At 40.0% G+C, this 22,485-nt stretch overlaps 1 protein-coding gene across 1 annotated transcript; it reads right to left on the reverse strand.

Moving 5' to 3' along the window:
- Positions 1-252: 252 nt before the first annotated feature.
- On the reverse strand, positions 253-22,475 carry ST13 (ST13 Hsp70 interacting protein). Its single transcript, XM_084879123.1, has 12 exons — positions 21,959-22,475; positions 18,344-18,398; positions 17,087-17,162; positions 15,675-15,745; positions 10,963-11,029; positions 9,944-10,028; positions 9,480-9,590; positions 8,491-8,593; positions 6,722-6,838; positions 5,912-5,960; positions 3,198-3,331; positions 253-2,318 (listed from the first exon to the last, which is right to left on the reverse strand). The coding sequence occupies exons 1-12, from the start codon at positions 22,066-22,068 to the stop codon at positions 2,190-2,192; spliced, it is 1,107 nt and encodes a 368-aa protein (XP_084735249.1). The 5' UTR covers positions 22,069-22,475; the 3' UTR covers positions 253-2,189.
- Positions 22,476-22,485: the final 10 nt, after the last annotated feature.

The raw sequence follows: 22,485 nt of genomic DNA on the forward strand, positions 1-22,485 counted from the left end.
ACTGCATTTTGTAATCTGAAGCCTACCATGCCAGTAAATAACTTAAGATGAATGCCAGAGACAAAAGAAATAGCGCACGAGCTAGGGAGGGAAAGGGGGGTGGGAAAGTCAGTACCCAGTTTGAAACGATACTTTATTTTTAATGTAGCTAGAAATATCCAACAACTATATATTTTCAGTAGGAAAAACTGTTTACTTTTTCCTTCTTACAGAATTATTAGCACAAAAAAAGAACATTTGTTTAAAATGATATATTGAAAATGAATGTATTTTTTTATTTGTGGAACTTAAAAGTCTAAAAGCACAGAACACGTTTTCAGAAGACCAGTTTTAGTTTCACCCATTTATGGTTAATATTTGCAATGTTAGAATATACTTGGGTAATGTGTAGTCAAGTAAGTAAATCAAATAAGGAATTCAAAACCAACTGGTCTTCTTGAGTTATTATTCACAGCCCACATTGGAAATTTTGAGAAAGAACACACATTAACAAAAAGAACACTGGCAAACTCAAAGGCTAGTTTATATGCTGAGTATTTTTAAAGGGTTTAAAAAGCATGCTCAATTAGCATACAGCTTTTTCTCACTTATATAAGATGCATTTCTAACTGCTTGTGTACAGCAAAGGATTAGAATCTGAATCGACTTATGATTTCAGATGTGTGCTATTTAATAAATGTATTCAATGGAATTACTTTACTGTTCCTACCACTGATTCTTCAAACAAGCAAAGTACATTAGCATTTAATTGAAAGATAGGTAGAAACCTAAAAATTCCTTGTACAGTGCCTGGACTTAGTCTCATTTAATATAGGAACTGAATATACAACAGAAAATTTATCGTTTTCTTTTATCCTTGGAGAGAAATAAAGAGGTGAAAATATGATGGCAGTATTTAAGCGCTGAATAGGAGAACAATGAATTCTTTGTAATACCAACAACTCTACAATAAAGAACCATGGATCTCATCAAGTTTATAATTCATGCTGGACTAAAAACTTAGGTTCCCCTCTACGTATCTCAAGTAATTCAAACCTCAGACTCTCTCCAAAATACAAAGATACGACTGATATTTCCTAAGTAAAAGACCAAACACCAAGGGAAGCCCTCCTTCCAACATCTTTTGATGTAAGATTTCACAAAAGTAGAAATCTAATACTTAAACATGAGTTCTCTTGGCCTAGTAGGAAACTACAGCTGTTGTGGGTATTACCCTACAGTCAGTCACTATATGTATTACATATTAAATTAAACCCAGCATTAAATATGCTTGCACAATTATGCTGTGAATTATTCACTAGCAGTGATGGTGCCAGTGGAAAAGGACTATCTTTAGCCCAAGAGTAAGGGGGGAAATGTAAAAATAAGTAGAAAGCTGACAAACAGTTGTGTATTTTCTGACCAGAAAAGGTAATTTTAAACATAGAAATATAAAAAGAAAAGTATTCCTTCTTTCCCCTATGTGGAAATAATATGAAACATTTATCTATCAGACAAGAACAGAGCTAAATAATCCAACTCTACTGCAGCATTATAAAAAAATCACCCCTTCACCAGTGTAAGATTTAAATGCATTTGCATTAAGGGTACGTGTTATATAAAATGTAGTAAGATTGCTGCTGCCTTGCTTAGTACTTCCAGTCCCTACCCAGGTCCTGGAATAAATCATTTATCGAAATAAATCATTTTTTTAATAAAGCATTTAAAAAGAGAAATCAAAATGGTTACAATATATGGTTACTGAGGAAAGCCATATATCTAACTCAAACTTTATTTAAATGTCCTATTTGCTTTCCACTAATAAACCTTTACTTCACTCTGAGCAATAAATCTTCCATCCTGAAGTATCTTTTGCCCAATTAATTCAAAAGAAAACACCAAAATGATTAGTAAAGAAAAATGTAGGGTTTAACACACCCTTTTAATTTGTTTTTAAGTATTTTTAAGATTTAAAGTGTTTAAACTTTGTAATTCCTAGTAGGAAAACATTATCTGAACGAATACCATAATGGCAAACCGCTGTAAAATGTTACAGTTGTATTTAGGAAGGAGGGGTAGGGATTCTCCTCAAAGCACCCCAGCTTTCTTCATGAGAAGGTCAGAGGTACACTGGTTTGTATTATTGCGACATCCATTGGGTGATCCCAGTTGCTTTTCCTTCAGCGAGGGCTCTATTTGTCAGAAGGGCATTATGCTTGACCTCCAAATTTGGCTGACAATTTACTGATGAGATTCATAACCTTTGGGTTGCTCTGATATTTTGACATATTTGCTGGGTTCTGAGCCACATCCTGGAAGGCCACCATAACTTCTGGATCCTGCAAAGAAAGGTTTTCTTTTTAAGTACTTAAAAATTTTATGGGTAAGTTTTTATATTAAATCCCACCTATTTATTTAAAACTATAATTTTGTCATGGCCTAGTTATTTGGTATTTGGACAAATCCCAGAACTAGAAACATTACTAAATGTGCACGTCAACCCTAACCGGTTTGGCTCAGTGGATAGAGCATCAGCCTGCAGGTGGGAGGGTCCCAGGTTCAATGCTGGTCAAAGGCATGTGCCTTGGTTGCAGGCACATCCCCAGTAGGGGTTGTGCAGGAGGCAGCTGATTGATGTTTCTCTCTCATCGATGTTTCTAACTCTCTATCCCTCTCCCTTCCTCTCTATAAAAAAATTAATAAAACATCTTTAAAATTTTTTTTTTAAAACATGTGCATGTCAAAGTCAACCTCAACTATATCATTTTACCTAATGAAAAAAGCATATAAGTCTTTATATAAAGAAAAGGACAACCAAATATAATTACCAACTATTACAAAGTATTTCCTATAAAACAATTTTTAAAAATTTAAATGCTCTGACCAATTATCTCGTATACCAGTAGGTTGCTAGTTCGATTCCCAGTCAGGATACCTGTCGTGGTTTCAGGCTCCATTCCTGAGAGGGCCTGCAGGAGGCAGTCAATAAATGTTTCACTCTCAGATCAGTATTTCTCTCTCTCTCTATAAAAATCAATAAAAAATCTTAAAAAAAATTTTTTTTAAGCTACTCACTCTAAAAGAAAATGAATATCACAAGCTATTTGGCAATTCAGATCAATACAACGTGGCTAACAAAGTAACCTTTGTCCCCACCCAGAATTAGGAAAGAAATGCCTCAGTGATATGAAGTTCCACTCTGTTTTTCTAAGTCTTACCTGCATGGCTGCAAGGACCTCTGGGTCACTAAGGATTTCGTTGAGCCCAGGCATTCCTGCCATCCCAGGCATGCCGCCCCCCATTCCAGGCATTCCTCCAGGAAAATTGCCAGGCATTCCACCAGGAAAGCCACCTACAAAAACAAGTGGAGAGATAATATAGACACAACCACGTTTCACAGTACTCTAATAGTGTACTATTTTCTCCTATGGATGAAAAAGGGATTTATAGAAAGTAACTTCACTGGGTGATCCAATCATAAATTCCTAACTGGATAGGTCACAGTGGGTAGTTAGGCCCCAGGTATGTAACTTCTTTAGTAAAAGATTTATCTTTGTCCTAAGCCAGCCCTTTCTAGGTTAAGGTACCTTTGAAGTAAGTAGCAACCTTGCTCAAAAGAGCACTTAATTTTTGTTAACTCTCCTGGAATCCAATTCCCAATTTTGCTTTTTCCCAACATCAAGTAATGTTCCCTCAACTTCAGAAAAGAAATGCATAAAAGAAACTACAAAACTGTCCTCCAAAGCATGAGATGAGCAACTCTCAAGCGTTTTGACTCAAACGATTATAAAAAATTCTCTACAGGTGTGGCTAGAGAAGTGTAGTACGGGTCAGTTGGTTTGAGCATCATCCCATACATGGAAAGGGTGAGGGTTCAATCCCAGTAAGGGCACATATCTAAATGTTTCTCTCTCACATCAATGTTTCTCTTTCTCAAAATCAATTTTTGGACTAAATTTTTTTCTAAAAAATGAGGCTGTAAAATCAGACTTTGTTACCTTCTGGATTCATTTTCCCCCCTGGCAATAAAACTCTTAAAAAAAAAAAAAGAAAACAAAACTAATCTTACCTTAAAAGAAAAAGAAAGCTAACAGTCCCTTGGAATTACAAAATTTCTTTAATATTATTTCTGTGAATTTAAAGTTAATTCATTCAAGTTTAGTTATTCCTTAAAAAAATAACAAAAAACTACATTCCTCAAGAGCAGTTATTCCTTTAAGAACTACATGGAATGCTGTGGACTTTTATCACCACAGGATCAAAATTTCTCAAAGTGAAACTAAAAATCTGCATTTTTAACAAGCACTCCTGGTGTTTCTTCTTTACACTGAGAATAATGCTTTAACAAAAAAGATTTTCTCCCAGCATGTTTAGATTATAAGCCAAAATTATTTTCTACTCATTTTTTCACTATCTTTAAATCCACTGGGAGTATTCTGAAATAACAATTATACCAATATAATTCTAAAGAGAAATACAGGTAACATCAATGTATTCTACAGATCAAGAGTAACTGTAATAAACCCCCCTCTCCCCCCCAAAAAATGATTAAAATCAATAATATGGATCACTAAGTCATTACTATCTGGCTCAATAATTTAAAGATGTGCATAAATAACTAACAATCACAGATAAGGAGATCTAAGTGGTCTAAAAGCTTCTCTTGCTGCTCCTATTAACTGAAAAACTAGATTATACTTATAAAAATATTATTGACCCAATGCAATAACAGTTCACTTGTCTGCTTGTCAATCTAGGTAATAAAAACTACTAACAAAAAATTATCTCTACACTAGTCTACATTAGTGGTCACTTTCTAAAACAAAGGTACCTGACATAAGCTCATTTATATTTAAACGGGAAGTAAATTACGAGCTAAAATTTTATTGCCTTTTCTCCAAATTGCACTCAGCGCCAGTATGTTTTTTCTTTTTGGTTGTTTGGCACACAACCTTTTGGAGTAGAGGCTACCTTTTCTAGCCAGTGGCAGGCACTTAAGCATAAGCAACGTATTGCTGCCTCCAACCCCCCTTAAGAGGAAGCTGGTTACTATTAAACAGTTGCTTCCCGCCAGGACCGGTTTGGCTGCAGGGGTCTTCAAACTACGGCCCTGCGGGCCGCAGGAGTCTGATCCGGCCCGCCAGGTTTTTTGGGCAGTGAGCGCAGCCGAGGTGTTACAGTAGGAATTAGTAGTTCATATAGTCCGGCCCTCCAGCTCTCTGAGGGACCGTGATCTGGCCCCCACTTTAAAAAGTTTGAGGACCCCTGGTAGAGCGTCGGCCTGGGGACTGAAGGGTCCCGGGTTCAATTCCGGTCAAGGGCATGTACCTTGGTTGCGGGCGCATCCCCAGTAGGGGGTGTGCAAGAGGCAGCTGATCGATGATTCTCTCTCATCGATGTTTCTAACTCTCTATCCCTCTCTTTTCCTCTCTGTGAAAAATCAATAAAATATATATATTTTAAAAAATAAACAAACAAACAGTTGCTTCCCATTAGAATTATGAACTTAAAAAAAAAAAACCCTCTAATTTTTATATAAATTTCAAACTGTCTCATTAAGGAAGTATTTATTCATTCATGCTGAGTGCCCTTTTAACTGCTTTCTACTTGTATTATATAGGATTGGTATCATTCAAGGCTGTGTCTTGCTGGTAATATCAGATCATGTGACACAAGAAAGGGAAGAGTATTATTTTTACACTGTACTTAAAACATTTTTTGTGCTTAATTCCACACAGCACTTTTACTATCATATGAACAGACAAAATTCCATTATATTAAGAAATATTTTGAATCCATCACAATCATTATAGTCTTAATAAAGCTACGATGCTTGGGCCTCAATAATATAATAAACATATCAGAGCCCTCAGATCAGAACATTCTCCAATTATTTACAATACTAATAGGCTTAATTCTCATTTAAAAATACCTGGAAAAGAGCCAAACTGAGCTCCTGATTGTCGTCTGGCTTCTTCCTCCTTTAATAGAAAAACAAATTATGTAACAGGGAGAGATAAAGTCCTGCTGCCCACCCCTATTTATCCATGCAGAATCATGGAAAAACATAAACTCAGAAAAATTTAAAGACTAAAAGTATTCCCAAAATTTGCCCTAGTTGGTTTGGCTCAGTGGATAGTGTCGGCCTGCGGACTGAAGGGTCCCAGTTCCATTCTGGCCAAGAGCACAGGCTTGGGTTGCATGCTCCATCCCCAGTAGGGGGCATGCAGGAGGCAGCTAATCAATAGTTCTCTCTCATCATTGATGTTTCTATCTCTCTCTCCCTCTCCCTTCCTCTTTGAAATCAATAAAATATATATTTTTTAAAATAAAAATAACACCGAGACCGGTTTGGCTCAGTGGATAGAGTGTCAGCAGACTGAAAGGTCCCAGGTTCGATTCCGGTCAAGGGCATGTACCTTGGTTGTAGGCGCATCCCCAGTAGGGGGTGTGGTGCAAGAGGCAGCTGATCGATGTTTCTCTCTCATTGATGTTTCTGACTCTCTATCCCTCTCTCTTCCCCTCTGTAAAAAATCAATAAAATATATTAAAAAAATAAAATAAAATAAAAAATAAATAAAAGTATTCCCACAAATTAAATAATAAAGGGAAAGAAAACCCCCTTTGTCATTATTGTACTGAACTACATGCAGCATGAAAGAAGAGCCAAGAATGGAAATAATATCCTCAAAGCTCTAATCTACTGTATTTTCCACTAATGGTTTAGTTCTAGAAACTTTACCCTCTGGGCTTTCTCATGTTCTTCCCGAGCCTTCTTGACCCTTTCCATCCTTTCTTTGATCTCTCGCTCTTCCCGTTTCCGCTCATACTTCCTCCGATGTTCTGCAATTTTCTGGGCCTAGGAAAAAGAGGCACAGAAAAATGTTCTAGAAATTGGATAAAGTCAATACACATCTACAGTTTTGTTAAAGAATTACTTTTCTTTGTGGAGAGGTGTTTGACATAGTTTTGACTAATGACAGATTTGCCAGATAGAAAAACATGAGCGGTAACGCAGGCTTTAACAAGTACACTGAAACAGGCTAGGATTTGAAGTTAGAAGTATTAAAAATCTCAAACTATTAAATATGGCCAGGAAGACAAGTAGGTTTCAAATTGCACAACAATTTTCATCTATACCTGCCCTGGGAAGGCAGAAACTGGAAACACAGTCTATCCTTAGCTTTCCTCATCCATAAAATGAGGGGGAAAGGAATAGAAACATGCAAGAAATGCTGTAAGAACTGAGAGAGAGTCCTAACTGGTGTGGCTCAGTGGATAGAGCACCGGCCTGTGTACTGAAGGGTCCCAGGTTAGATTCCGGTCAAGGACATGTACCTTGGTTGGGAGACATCCCCAGTTAGGTGGTGTGTAGGAGGCAGCTGATTGATATTTCTCTCTCGATGTTTCTAATTCTCTATTCCTCTCCCTTCCTTTTTGTTAAAAACAAAACAAAAAAAACACACCAAAACAACAAACAAAAACCAATAAAATATATTTTTTTAAAAGAACTAAAAGAGCCCCAGCTAGTTTGGCTCAGTGGATAGAGCTTTGGCCTGCAGACTGAATGGTCCAGAGTTCGATTTGGTCAAAGGCACATGCCTGGGCTGCAGGCTTGATTCCCAGTAGGGGGCGAGCAGGAGTCAGCCGATCAATGATTCTCTCTCATCATTGATGTTTCTATCTCTCGTTCCCTCTCTGAAATCAATAAAAATATATATATTTTTTAAAAAGGAACTAAGAGAGAAAATATATGTACCAGGCACTAGTACATCATTCACAACAAATTCTTTAAATATATTCTTTATTCAGAAAATAACACTAATTAAATGAGATTCATATTCAACCATTAGTTTACTTGTGATTTTTAAAGAACCTCAGGTTTTAGAGTATCTCACATAATATTGCTGAGGTAGCCCTATGAGAAAAAAAATGTCTCTAATAATAGCTAAATTAAAGAAAATCTGCACTACCTTAAAACCTTTGGGAATGAATTCTGGATAGTATGCTACCCACAAAGCTGAAGGATTTACCATGTGAATGCATTAAAATTAATTTCACTGCCAATTTTAGGCAGAAATTATCTTGAAACAATATTCTAGCTTTTGGACTCAATATTATCATTTTTTCAAAGGTTGAACTTGTTAACTCTCACAGGGTCCTCATATTTTATAATGTGGCAATATATACCTATGATAAAGACAGATCAAACTCAATCTTGGCTCACAGTTTATACATTCTTCCATTTGTCCCTTTTCATTTGTTTTTAGATATAATTCTACTGAAGGCGTGCAAACAAAGTAACAGAGCTTGCTATAATGCAGAATGAAAAATAAAAGCATGAAAACCAAGTAAGATTTCCTGAGTTGAGCATAAATTTCAGTGATTACAGATGATAATTTCCAAATGTTTTTTTCTTGGCATGTTTTGCAGGTAATTTACTGCCAGGGGCTAAGTGCTTAGAGCCATGGAACATTACAATAATTGCTTTCCTTTCTCGATTTAACATACCTTTGGTTGAACTTCTTTCAGCATTGCACTGGCATCTTCATCATAGTCCAATTTACACGCAAGAGCAAGATCATGGGCTGCTTCTTCCCAGTGGCCCAGGAGTCTGAAACACATTGAAATTCATTTTAGAGTATTTTATACTTATCCACTTATGCAGCTCGATGTCACTGTTTCTCATATGAGAAAGGATTGTTACAGCCTGGCCAGTTGAGGGACAACCCATGCACTGAGAGGTCTCTGGTTTGATTTCCAGTTAGGCCACATGCTGGACTGTGGACCCAATCCCTGAAAATAAGAGGAAATCTGATACCAGGTGAGGAGTCACTATGGTCCAGCTTCTAAATTATTAACTTCAAGTGGGCTGAGGCACAAGGAAACAACTATTCTTATTTTTACTGACTCTAGGAACGTCCCATAAGACGCCGGAATAAATCTTTGTCATTTATTTCCAGACCAAGTCCTGACTGAGAGTTTGGTCGATAAAAGCCATTCTCCTTTCCTGGAGATAATTTTGAAAGAAATCCTTAAATCTGGCTATATGTGATCAAAAACTGTAACAGTGGCCAAAACCGGTTTGGCTCAGTGGATAGAGCGTTGGCCTGCAGACTGAAAGGTCCTAGGTTTGATTCCGATCAAGGGCATATACCTTGGCTGCGGCACATCCCCAGTAGGAGGTGTGCAGGAGGCAGCTGACAGATGATTATCTCTCATCCATGTTTCTAACTCTCTATCTCTCTCCCTTCCTCTCTGTAAAAAAAAAAAAAAAAATCAATAAAATATGTATTTTTTTAAAATTGTAACTCCTTTTGAATAAAAGGAGTAAAGAATTTTTATTTGTTCCTTATAATATGAATTCTTCATGTTGAGTACATATAATTATTACTTTGAAATTAAATCTTTTAGGCAATGTTGTTTTTATAAGAAAGCATATTTAAAAACACCAGATTTAAATAAAAGAGTTCAGAAAATAAATAAATTCCATTACTTACCTGTGTGCTTTCCCTCGCCATTTGTAAGGCTGAGCTGAATCCGGGTTGATTTCAATAGCTCTGTCACAGTCTCGGATAGCAGCATTTGGCTTCTGCAATTTGATGAAGACACTAAAAAATAAGTGTGATATTAAAAAGTATTCATTTAAAACAGTAACACCTTTGGGATTGCTACAGAAGCAAGTCTATATAAATAAATTATCAGAATTATTCACAGGGCCTCAGCCAGTGTGGCTCGGTGGTTGAGTGTTGAGCTGTGAACCAGGAGGTCAAGTTCAATTCCCAATCAGGGCACACATGCCCAGGTTGAGGGCTCAATCCTCAGTGAGGGTCGTGCAGGAGGTGACCAATCAATGATTCTTATTATTTGTCTACCTCTCTCCCCCTCTGAAATCAGTAAAAATATTTTTTAAAGGAAAAGGAAATTATTCCGTAGGGGATGCTGTTTTGCTTAGCGCTCTCACCTGGCTCTCTTGGCATACAGAATAGCCAAACGAGGGTTCAGCTTGATGGCATCTGTGAACAAGTCTATGGCTTTCTGTAGTTCACCTAAAGGGAAAAAAGAGTTATTGAGAAGTAGTCAGAGGATAAAAAATATTAAGAAAAATTATTGATCTCTTATCTGATTAGTCTTTCACATACTTCATTTAGACCGGGGGGGGGGGGGGGGGGGAAGGAGACTAGTTTCTAAATTAATATACAAAACGGGCTCTTCAAAGCAAACCTTTACCAAACCTATACTGTAAATCACTCAACACAGGGACAATAGCACACTCTTAGGTCTCTTATTGATTTTAATTAAGAAAAAAATGGATACAATTTAAATAAATCAATTTTATTCCATTAATTAAATTTTCTTTTATCCATTAAGTTAAAAGGATAAAATTCAACTTAACAAAAAAGTATTCTTACTAAATTCTCAGAGCTTATGAAAAAAATTATTTGAATTCATAAGAATGTTATAAAAATTCAAAACTAGAAAACCATAACCCATATCATTATATCTATTCACATAGTTAGCTTCTTTATTAGTTACTTCAGTGAAGTCATTCAACAAATAAAATGTACTATAGAATTAGAACAGTTCTTTGCATAAAGTCTAATTTACTTGGGCATAGGAAACATGGAAGGCAAGATAAATACCGAATTTTAAAGTAAATGCACAATGTATTGTATAAAGGACCTTAACAGAACTCATGGAAAAATGTTCAGTCTTATTGGTTATTACAGATGTCCAGTACAAGTTATTACTCTGGGATGTCTAACAAGCAACTCACATCAGGACCTGTCTATGCCCTGAGTGATGTCAGCCTCTTTATTACTGGGGCAGGATCGGGTGAAAACAGGCACTCTCTTCTCGAGTATAAGATCTTCAGTAAATTTAAATTCCTTTCCCTTCCCCACTATTTAACAGTTACTGCGGTAGAGAAGAGAAAATCCGGAATATCACAGAAATGTAGCAAAGTATAAAAAAACCACACACCATCATTTAGGGCATCAATGGCAGCCACTTTTTTATCATTTGCCTGATCCATCATCTCGTCAGTTATCTAGGGGAAAATTGAAGGCAGACTTAGAATAGTAAAGAGAGCAAACAGAAGAAGAAAACAATTTGGACTTTTTAGGAATGAGGTAGTCACAATCCCCATTTTTATTCATTTTTCTCTAGTCTCCAGAAAGCCAAGAGAGTAATTATAACAATTGAATAACCTAGTATACAGAATGAGTTTTAATCTTTTACATGAAACAACAAAATTTCCTCCCTCCATTCGGCCTTAGATATTACCTCTGCTCCCCTCCATCCCAACCTAGCAGGCTGTTCTGCCCTTGTCTTACCTAGTCCTTTTTAGTTATTCATAAATATTAAAACTCATCTCCCCACAAGAAGTAACTAAAGCTAGTTCCTTTTAGGTTTGAATTTTCAGAAAAAGAAATATCTCATAAACACTTTATGAGGTAATAAGACAGCCTACAAAGCCAGAATAAAAAAATTTTTTTTTTAAATGATGGCATCTGTTTGACATGCTTGGTTTACAGCAACATGGTACCCATGATACCCTGAACAAATCAAAAAACCATCTTTTAAAAGCAATATTTAGAAAACAGCCCTGGACGGTTTGCTCATTGGATAGAATATCGTCCTGTAGTTCGATCCCTGGTCCTGTGCGGGAGGCAACCAATCATGTGTCTCTCTTACATCGATGTTTCTCTCTTTCTCTCTCTCCTTCTGTTCCAGTCTCTCTAAAAATCAATGGAAAAATAGCTTCAGGTGAGGACTAACAAAATAACAACAAAAACCCATAACAAACAAAATTAAAAAACAACAAAAGTATATACCAAAAAATAAATGTAAAAATATATAAAAATAAAAGCAATCTTTGATCTAAGAATGTAGAAATCCTCAAGGACCAAGATTAAATAAAGTGAGATAACCAAGTGCTCCATCTGCTTTGACCCGTGTGGCAGGTGTCAGACCTGGTAACCATGCAATTCTGTTTTTGAAGATAGCGCGGGACACATGAAACAAACGTCAGATTCAGGTGAAGAGTATATGTTGTCTAGAGAGAGAATCCAAGATGGCTGCTCGGGTAGGCAACTAGCCGCAGCCGCACACAACAATTTCAATAAAATACAACTAAAATATAAAATGAACATTACCCAGAACTACAGGAAAGTCGACTGACTGGAAATCCTACAACAAGAAGCAAGGAGAAAACCAGAAGGAAGCGCGGAGGAGCTGTAAAAGCCTAAGGTACGGAGACACGCAGCGCGCGGAGAGGACGGAGCCGGAGAGGAGGGAGGCCGAGTGCCTGGCTGGCGTTCCCAAGCGGGAAGCAGAGAAAAGTTCCGATTGTGCTGGGCCCAGCTCCAACTGCTCTGAACCCCAATTCTAGGCCAGACCCTGGGGACCCAGGCTCACCCATAGGGAGCTGGGCTGTAAGGCGGAACCCCAGGGAACAGCGAGAGGAGGTCCCGGAGGCCCGCACACTGCGCCCAGAGAAGGGCCGGCCGGCTGTGCCACGGGATTGCCCTGACGGGAAGGAGACTGGGGCTCCAGACTGCTCTGAACGCCACCTCCAACTCCACTTCCAACTGAACTGAACCCCAATACCGGACTCATTGAGGGAGAGCATAGACAGTTTGGCAGCAGGCGAAAATCGAGGGCACCTTTCTCTCAGAGGTGCTTGCAACAAGTACTAAAGGACCCTGAGTCTCAGGAGTCGCATAGGGCGGGGCTGACAGAAGCCAAGGCTGTAGGCTCCACCCTGAAACCCTGCCCCATCAGGAAAGCTGCCTGTGAAAATGCCTAAACCAAATAGATCACAAACAAAAGAAATGGAGGACAAAAAGCGACTGGATATAGAGTTCAAAACCACACTTATAAGGTTTTTCAAGAGTCTCCTAGAAAAGGCCGATAAAATAAATGAGACCTATGAGGATATGAAAAGGGATCAACAAGAAATAAAGAATACATTGTCTGAAATAAAAAATATTATACAGAGTCCTAAAAACAGAATAGAAGATCGCAAGAATCAAGTCAAAGATTTGGATCATAAAGAGCCAGAAGACACTCCTCTGCAGAAGCTAGAAGGCAAGAGAATCCAGAAAATTGAAGATGATGTAAGAAACCTCTGGGACAACTTCAAACGATCCAACATCAGAATTATGGGGGTCCCAGAAGATGAAAGAGAGCAAGATATCGAAAACATACTGAAAGAAATAGTGACAGAAAACTTCCCCAACCTGGTGAAAGAATTGGACTTACAAGTCCAGGAAGCACACAGAACTCCAAATAAAAGGAATCCAAAGAGGACCACACCAAGACAAATCATAATTAAGATTCCAAGAGCAAAAGACAAAGAGAGAATATTAAAAGCAGCAAGAGCTAAGCAGGTGGTTACCTATAAAGGAACACCTATACGATTGTCAGCTGATTTCTCAACAGAAACCATGCATGCCAGACGGGAATGGCAAGAAATATTCAAGGTGATGAATAGTAAGAACCTACAGCCAAAGATAATCTATCCAGCAAAGCTATCACTCAGATTCGAAGGTCAGATAAAGAGCTTCACTAATAAAAAAAAGCTAAAGGAGTTCATCACCACCAAACTAGAATTATATGAATTGCTGAAGGGGGTTCTTTCAGAAGAGAAAGTAAATAAAGATAAAAATTATGAACAACAAATACGTAACTATCAACAAGTGAATCTAAAAACCAAGGAAACTAAAAAAAAAATCTGAGGAACAATATTAACTGTTGAATATAATAGAATCAGAGGTATGGAAGGGGAGTGAACTGATGATTCTTGGGGAAAAGGGGAGAGGGAGATGTGGGAAGAGACTGAACATAAATTGTGCACCTATGGATGAGGACAATGGGGGGTGGGGAAAGGACAGAGGGTGAGGTGAGAAGCGGGGGGAAAGGAACATTTGTAATAATATGAACAATAAAAATTTATTAAAAAAAAAAAAAAAGAAAAAAAAAAAAAAAAAAAGAGTATATGTTGTCTAAGCAGATACTCTCCAATATCAATCTGGAACCCCAAATGCCTATAGCTATAAGCATAATGGTAAGTCAAAAATAAGCCTACCAAGGAGAGGGACAGTCAAATAGAAAATATCACCTCTGTAATTTCATTACCACAAGCCTGCCTTTTCAGTACCATTCATATTACTTACGCAAACAAAAAAGATGCTGAGAATTAAAAGTGGTCCTTGTGGCAGTGCCATCTCAGAGTCTAGGGAAGAAAGTTATTTTCCTTTTTGAAGGAATATGCCTTCTACCCATACCTCAAAACTTTCCACAGTGACGTTTCAGAGACCTCATAGTTTAAATAGCACACATAAAATTCAAAAGTAAACAAGGGGCCTCAATTAGCAAGTGTTAGGAAAAATCATAGAAAAATCAGCAAAAAGAAAAAGTACTTAAATGTGTTTAAGAGAATTAGGGCAAGTTCTGAAATGAATAAGGAGCAAGAGATTTATAAATAAACAAGTGGACTTAATTGTTATCATTATTTTTAAATTTATCCGAGGATATGCTGAAGGAAAGAAGGGAAACATCAATGGCTGCCTCCACATGCCCTGGAGCGAGGAGCAAACCCACAGCCCAGGTATGTGCCCTGAACAGGAACAAACTGGCAACCGCATGCACCAACTGAGCCCCTGAGGCTGGCCCCAGCGGACTTTAAAAAGAATCAAAGTGAAATTATCAAAATGAAAAACATAAGCATTCTAATTAAAATATCAATGGAAAAAAAGACAAAGAAAGCGTATATAATTCAGCAGAGTGATAAAGAGATGGAACTTAGTGAAAAAAATCTAGCAAATATCTAACTAGGAGCCCAGAATGACAACAGAGAGAATGGAAAAGAGTAGATACTCACTGAAAATGTTCCAGAGCTAAAGGTTAACAGCCTTAGATTTAAGATGACTAATAAATCCCAAGCAAGATAGAGTATTATAAATCTAGACACTGAAATAACACAGCACCACCAATAAAAGGCACACAGATTTTAAAAATTCCTTTTATCAATTGTGACATAAAGCACTTACATTCGTTCTTTAAGATGCACAAGATCTTTATGGAGAAATGTAAGTTACTGAAAGATGCCAAAAGACCTAAAAATTAGATACTGCCCTGGCCGGTTGCACACTGGTTGGAGCATTGGCCCGCAGACTCAGGGTCTCGGGTTCGATTCCCAGGCAAAGGCATGTGCCTCAGTTGAAGATCACCCAGCCCTGTAGGCAACCGATCTACGTATCTCTACCACATGGATGTTTCGGTCTTTCTCACCCCCTCCCTCCCACTCTCTCTCAAAAATCAATGGGGAAAATATCCTTGGGTGAGGAAAAAAATAAATTAGATACATTTATGGATAGTTAATCTCAACAGTGAGATGTATCTTCTTCCCAATTTGATTTAGATTTAATGCAACTTTAATGGGGAGAGGGGAAATCCTATTTTTTAGGAAGGAACTTGACAATCTGAAATACTACTGAAGTGTTGGGGGTCTTTGCCGTACCAATAATATTTAGCATAAAGCTATACTAGACAATGTGTTATTAGTACATGGGAACATTTAGACAAATAGAACAAAAGATCACCAAAACTGACCCACACACATATGAAGGCACTAGAGGCCCAGTGCACGGATTCCTTGTAACAAGCAGAAAATAAGCCATCGAACTTACCTCTACATTTTCATCTCCCATTTCTTGAGGAGCGTCAGTGTCTGGTTCAATCACACCCTCATTGTCGATTTCTGCCAAAGAAAAAAATGACACAGGAGACTATTAAAAACTAATGAACTATAGTTACTGCAATTAATTTACAAAATATTTTACTTTATGTTAATTTTACTTAAACTAATACATTAGGAAATATTTCTCCATTAAACACAACTTTAGCATTTTGGTAAGACTATGTTTAATTTCAACTGTTAAATTATATTAAGGTGTGCTAAACCAGTGGTTGGCAAACTCATTAGTCAACAGAGCCAAATATCAACAGTACGACGACTGAAATTTTTTTTGAGAGCCAAATTTTTAAAACCTAAGTCAGGATGTGAGGGCGATCTGGCTGCAACATCTGTCACCCCATTGATCGCCAGGGTTGATTCGGCTGATCTGGCAGGCTAGGCGGGTGTCCCCCTCCTCCCTCACCGATCCATGTGCGTCCCTCCCGAAGCTGCGCGCTCGGTCGAAGAGGACGACTTTCCCCCAAGAGGAGAGGACCGGTCTTCGGTCAAGGGTATACGAGTAGCTGCACTCCCCTGCTAGAACCTCCAAACAAGCTCTCAAGGTCCATAAAACCTAAATCATATCGGTAGGTATATTGTTATTAACTTAATTAGGGTACTCCTAAGCTGGCCTTTGCTAAAAACTCAAGGGGCCAAAGAGCCGCATGTGGCTCTCGATCTGCAGTTTGCCGACCACTGGTCTAACTGGTTTGGCTCAGTGGATAGAGCATTGGCCTGTGGACTGAAAGGTCCCAGGTTCGATTCCAGTCAAGGGCACATGCCTAGGTTGTCAGCTTAATCCCCAGCGTGGGGTGTGCGGGAGGCAGCCAATCAATGATTCTATATTATCAGTGATGTTTCTGTCTCTCTCTCCCCTCTCTGAAATCAATAAAAATATATTTAAAACAAACAAAAAACAGAGAGAGAATATTTTTTTTGGTTCTCTATGCCATCACTGGAAAACTTTTACCTATGTTTGGAACAACTTGGGTCCTGACCCAACTTTTCAACTTCACATTTCATAAAGTCTGAATACATATCTAACACTTCAACTAAAAATGTAACATCTACATTGAGATATGCTAGAAATGTAAAATATGTTCTGGATTTTAAAAACTTAATATGAGAAGATCTCATTAATTATCTTTCCATATTGACTACATGCTAAAAAGTTACTATTTATATATTAGTTTAAATATACTATTGCAGTAAATTTCACCTACTTTTAAAAATGTGGTTACTAGAAAATTTTAAATTTCATATGTAGTTCATATATTTCTAATACACAGCACTGATTTAGTGCTATTAGAAAAATCAACACAGGATCTTATCATGAGGGTTATCATGTACAAACTACCATCTCACCTAGATCACTTTCCTCACTTGATGGTTCATCTGTCTTTATGTCTTCCTCCACCTTCTTACTATCTGTTTTTTCCGCCTAGCAAAGGGAAGGCACACAATACTGTCAGTATGTAATAATACACCCAATATATGTTTATCACATGGCAGAATAATCTTACCCAGGGCTCAGAAACTATTAAACTCTGACAAATACTTCTCTGGGGAAATCATTACTTCTGGAGCTTTGGCTTTACTTCTTTCATTTCATTTGTTCAAAGATATAACTTCTACTTTCACATAAAAATAGATAAACCTAGTTTAGGATTCTAAATAACACAGCAACACCATGAATCATACTCAAAAATATCCCTCATGTGGTAGCACAGAATAAATTGGGAATTACTGACTTTAACTATTTGTTCATTTACTTTGCAAAATTAATAAAGTTTCCACTATGCATAAAACAATGTGCTAGATCAGGGGTCTTCAAACTACGGCCCTCGGGCCACATGCAGCCCGCAGAGGAGTCTGATCCTGCCCGCCAGGTTTTTTGGGCAGTGAGCGCAGCCGAGGTGTTACAGTAGGAATTAGTAGTTCAATATAGTCCGGCCCTCCAGCTCTCTGAGGGACCGTGATCTGGCCCCCACTTTAAAAAGTTTGAAGACCCCTGTGCTAGATGCTAACTATACAATGTTGAGGACTAAAAATTGCACTCAATCACTGAGCTTGCCACTTACAGGTCATGCTTACAAAGAGTATTTACTTTTATTTATTCTAAAACACAGTGAACCCAAAATTCTCAGTTTTAAATCAGTTTCCAGAGATCTGATGTCCAAATGGAAATGTTACAAATATCTTATTTCCAAGTGATCTTGGGGAGATCAGGAGTGGTAATTTGAGAGCAGCAATTAAAAAAAAATCCCTAAGAGCCCTAGCCAGTTTGGCCCAGTGGATAGAATATTGGCCCACAGACTGAAGAGTCCCAGGTTCAATTCTGTGCAAGGACACACACTTCGGTTGCAGGCTGAATCCCCAGGCCCAGTCTGGGCTCATGCTGAAGGCAATCAATCAATGTCTCTCTCTCACATTGATGTTTCTCTGTGTCTCTTCCCCTCCCTTACAATCTAAAAAACAGAACAAAAAAACAAACAAACAAACAAAAATAATAAAATTAAAAACAAAATGGAAAAATATCCTTGGGTGAGGATTAAAAAAAGAAAGTCCCTAAGAAACCTTATAGTAGTTTACTACAGAAAAAAAATAAAACTCATAACTTACCTTATTTTCTTCTGTTTTAGTTTTATGAGCAGCAGGTGGTATTTTACCTCCCATACTGAGGAAGATGAGAAAAAAAAGATATTTATTTAGAAAAGCCAAGCAACGATTTTTATGCTAGGAAAAAAAATAGACATTCAGATGATTATCCTTTTCAAACTTTAAAGCCAAGGGCCATTTGGATATTTATTACATCATTTGAGGGCCATCCAAAATTATCAACTTAAAAATTAACCTGCTATACTTATTAAAGCATTTAATTAACTCACCCCCCCTTAATGCCTTGGCCGGGCCAGACTATACAACATTCCCCAACTCTTGCTTTAAAGAGTAAAAACTCAGATTAATTTGAATAATTCAGTATTATGAGTTTTTTCAGCTTAAAATTTCACTTTTTAGCGTATCAGTTAATGAAAATTAAGCCTAATGAACAATCACACAGCAAAAGAAAAACATACAATGACAAAATCATTTGAACAAGTTGTCAGTTTAGAATTCATAAGATATATTAAAGTCCAGTTAAGAGCACAATGAAATTCAAAAAGGCCACTTAGGAAATAATTATGAAGTCATTGTATAACAATTCAGAACCTTTGTTTCCTCTGGGACCTATTAAAGGTTCTTCCGGCTTGCATTCGCAGGCCGCTCAGATTATAGATTTCTCATCTCCTCTGAACTTTACCATCAGCACTTCGTCTTGGAATTGGCAAGCCCTTTTCTCCCAAAACGTTCCAAGGCAAGACCATGAATTACAAACAGCAGGTCAATCAATATTGTTATAGCTGGTGGGATATTGGTATTAACTCTTGTTTATATCAATTAACATATTGTAAAATTGATTTCATTATATGTCCTCTTGCTTAAAGCTGAAGAATCCACTGCCCAGCCACGTGGCTCAGTGACTGAGCATTATCCTGTGAACCAGAAGCTCACTGTTCGAGTCCGGTCAGGGCACATGCCCAGGCTGCAGGCCTGATCCCCAGGAGTAAGCCAATAGATGTTTCCCCCTTATGTCAATACTAGAGGCCCAGTGCACGAAATCTGTGCAGGGGGGAGTGGGGAGGAGCCGAGGGTCCCTCAGCCCAGCCTGCACCCTCTCCGATCTGGGACCCCTCCAGGGATGTCCAACTGCCTGTTTAGGCCAGATCCCAGCAGACATCCCTCTCACAATCCAGGACTGCTGGCTCCCAACTGCTTGCCTGCCTTCCTAATTGCTCCTAACCCCTTCTGCCTGCCAGCCTGATTGATGTCTGACTGCTCCCCTGCCAGCCGGTTTGCCTCCAATTTCCCTCCTCTGCCGGCCTGATCATCCCTAACTGCCCTACCCTGCAGCACTGATTGCCCCCAACTGCCGGCCATCTTGTGTCCACATGGGGGCAGGATCTTTGACCACATGGGGCAGCCATCTTTGTGTGTTGGAGTGATGGTCAATCTCCATATTACTCTTTTATTAGATAGGATAAAGGCCTGGTACACGGGCAGGGGCCAATTGGTTTGCCCTGAAGAGTGTCCGGAAACAGGGTGGGGATTCCCTTGAGGTGTGGGGCAGCCTGGGTGAGGGGCCTGTGGTGGTTTGCAGGCCAGCCACACCCCCTGGTGACCCAAGCGGAGGCCCTGGTATCTGGGTTTTATCTATCTTCTACAATTGAAACTTTGTAACCTGAAGTGAAGGCCTAGGCCGGCCAGGGCTGCAGAAGTTTGGCTTCCTCAGTAGCCTGGGGCAACCCTAGCCTCCTGCTCTTCAGCTGTCGCCATTTCTGTTGGAATTTATTAACCTTCTATAATTGAAACTTTGTGCCCTTGAGTGGAGGCCTGGGCCTGACAGGGTATGTGGAAAGTTTGGCTTCTTCCATTGCCAGGGAAACTCAAGCCTCCCTCCTGCTCTCTGTGGCTGCAGCCATCTTGGTTGGGTTTAATTTGCATACTCACTCTGATTGGCTGGTGGGGTGTGGCTGGTGAGCATAGTGGAGTGATGGTTAATTTACATATTACTCTTTTATTAGATAGGATCTCTCTCCCTCTCCTCCTTTCCTCTCTTAAAAAAAAAAAAAAAAAAAATCATTTTTTTTTTTTTTAAGATGGCCCTAGCTGGTTTGGCTCAGTATCGAGAGCATTGGCCCGTGGACTGAGGGAAATTCTACAAAATAACTGGCCCGGCAACCATAATTCCTTTAATTCGGTAACATTCGATCTATGTTGTGCTATAGTTACTTAAGCACGTGTTTAAAAAGAAAAAACAATGGATGCTATATTCTAAATTAATCGAGCCCACTGTCTGTGAACTGGGAGATCGACACTCAACCACAGAGCCACTCTCTCTCCTCCCTTCCTCTATGAAATCAATACATACATATAAAATAAAATAAGTTCATTGAGGTTAGAGGCTTTCTGCTCATGTCAGTTAAAATGTTCACCGAAGCCTCCGCCAGGTAGCTCAGCTGGCCACTGAGGGTTCCATTCCCAGTCAGCGAACATACAAGAATCAACCAATGAATAAATAAGTGGACAATACATCGATGTTTCTCTCTTCCTCTCTCTCAAATCAATTAAATAAATACATAAATAAATAAGTAAAATCTTAATAGTAGCTAGAAAACTGGTGAGGGGGAATAAGGGCTTAAAAACTTCTTACAGGAAACTATACCCTCCTAGACACACTGAGAACCAGCTTGTTGGAGGAAATAGCCTTCCCAATACTTGTTAAGTGTGGGTTCGCCTTCCCTGATGGATTACTAAGGAAACAGACCCAGGTTAGGGCACTACCTTTTGGAAGACATACTGCCTTGCACTGTCGCTATTTACCACCACGAGGCACAGTGTGTAGGTTATCGCTTTTAAATTCCCCCCCAGTAGTAGAGATTTTTAAAAGTCATTTCAGGAAAGATCTCCTCTCTGTACTTATTCATCTGTATCCCTGGAGCGTGCTGTTTCCTAGCATCTGGCGTAATGCCTATGCAATTAATTCCGTGCGCTCCGAAGATGATGATCATGGAAATACACCGGTCCTTGAAAACTCCTTTTCTTCCCTTTTTTTATTTTCTTGTTGTTTTGAGTGTTTGGAACGACGGCACGGCGGAGATAGAAGTGATTCTCAAAATAATTCTACGCTGTTAGACTCGCTGTCGTTTTACGGGCCATTAAACACAGCGATCCGTGTTTTTGCAACTTAACGGCGTCAGGAACCAACGTTACAAAACACGATTTCAAGGCCCAGTCCGAAAAGGAGCTGCTGCGTGACCCTGCAACCTAAGCAGGACGCTGGAGATTTCCAGAAAAACAACTCCGTGCAACTCCTGACCCTCCCCCCGTGACGCGCGCCCGCCGCCCGGCCCGGCCGGCCCGGCCGCCCCGGCATTCACGGCCCGCCCCGGACACACCCCCGGCGGCGGGAGCGCGCGGGGGCCCGCTGGGCTCGGGGCTCAGGGCCCCGATTCTCCGCTCGCCCCCGGAGGTGGCCTCCCTTTCCTGGGCCAAGAGAGCGAGCCGCAGAGGCGGCCACTCCGCTGCGGCCCTGCCCGACCCCCCCCCCCCCCCGCCCCCGGCCCGCGCCAGCTCCGGCCCAGCGCCCCCTCCGCGCGCCCCGGCTCCCGCCCCAACGGCCCGCAGGCCGGGGCTCACCTCTCCACCCACTCCCGCAGGAAGCGCATCTCCTCGGCGTGCAGCACGCTCGGGTCCTGTTTGCACATCTTCACGAAGGCGCGGAGCTCGCTCACTTTGCGGGGGTCCATGGCGGGGCGGGCGGCGGGGCTGCGGCGGGCACAGGCGCTCCCTCGGCCGCACCGTGTGGAAGGGGGCGGCAGCCGCGAGGCAGAACAGACTAGAACTTCCCCGGCCGCCGGCTCCTCCCACCAACGGTCTCGTGACCCCGGGTCCTTCGCCGGTTCATTCCGACTCCCTTCACCTCTCCTCCGGCAGCGCGCTGGTGAGAACCTTCTAGAAGCGTGGCTGTTCGCGCCGTTGCCTGCCCCTTTGACGCACACTTTCTTACGTTCTCAGCTCCGAGCCGGTTCTCCGGATAGAACCACGGGCCGCATGGTGCCTTCCAGGAGGCGGGAGGCGGCAGCCCCTGCCGGGAGTCATTTCGAACCCCGCGTTCTGGGACTGGGAGCCCTTAGTGGGGCGTGACGTCATGACGCCACCAAGCC

The sequence above is a fragment of the Pipistrellus hanaki genome, assembly GCF_964339955.1.
Source record: "Pipistrellus hanaki genome assembly, chromosome: 3".
Taxonomy (NCBI): domain Eukaryota; kingdom Metazoa; phylum Chordata; class Mammalia; order Chiroptera; family Vespertilionidae; genus Pipistrellus; species Pipistrellus hanaki.

Bases quoted from the DNA above. Each gene is read 5' to 3' on its own strand.
- ST13 (XM_084879123.1), bottom strand. From the start codon at position 22,068: ATGGACCCCCGCAAAGTGAGCGAGCTCCGCGCCTTCGTGAAGATGTGC. The intron at 6,839-8,490 runs GTATGTTAAATC...TCTTTTTCCTAG, and splicing joins TGAAAGAAGTTCAACCAAAG to GCCCAGAAAATTGCAGAACA. The intron at 5,961-6,721 runs GTAAAGTTTCTA...TTTCTATTAAAG, and splicing joins AACATGAGAAAGCCCAGAGG to GAGGAAGAAGCCAGACGACA.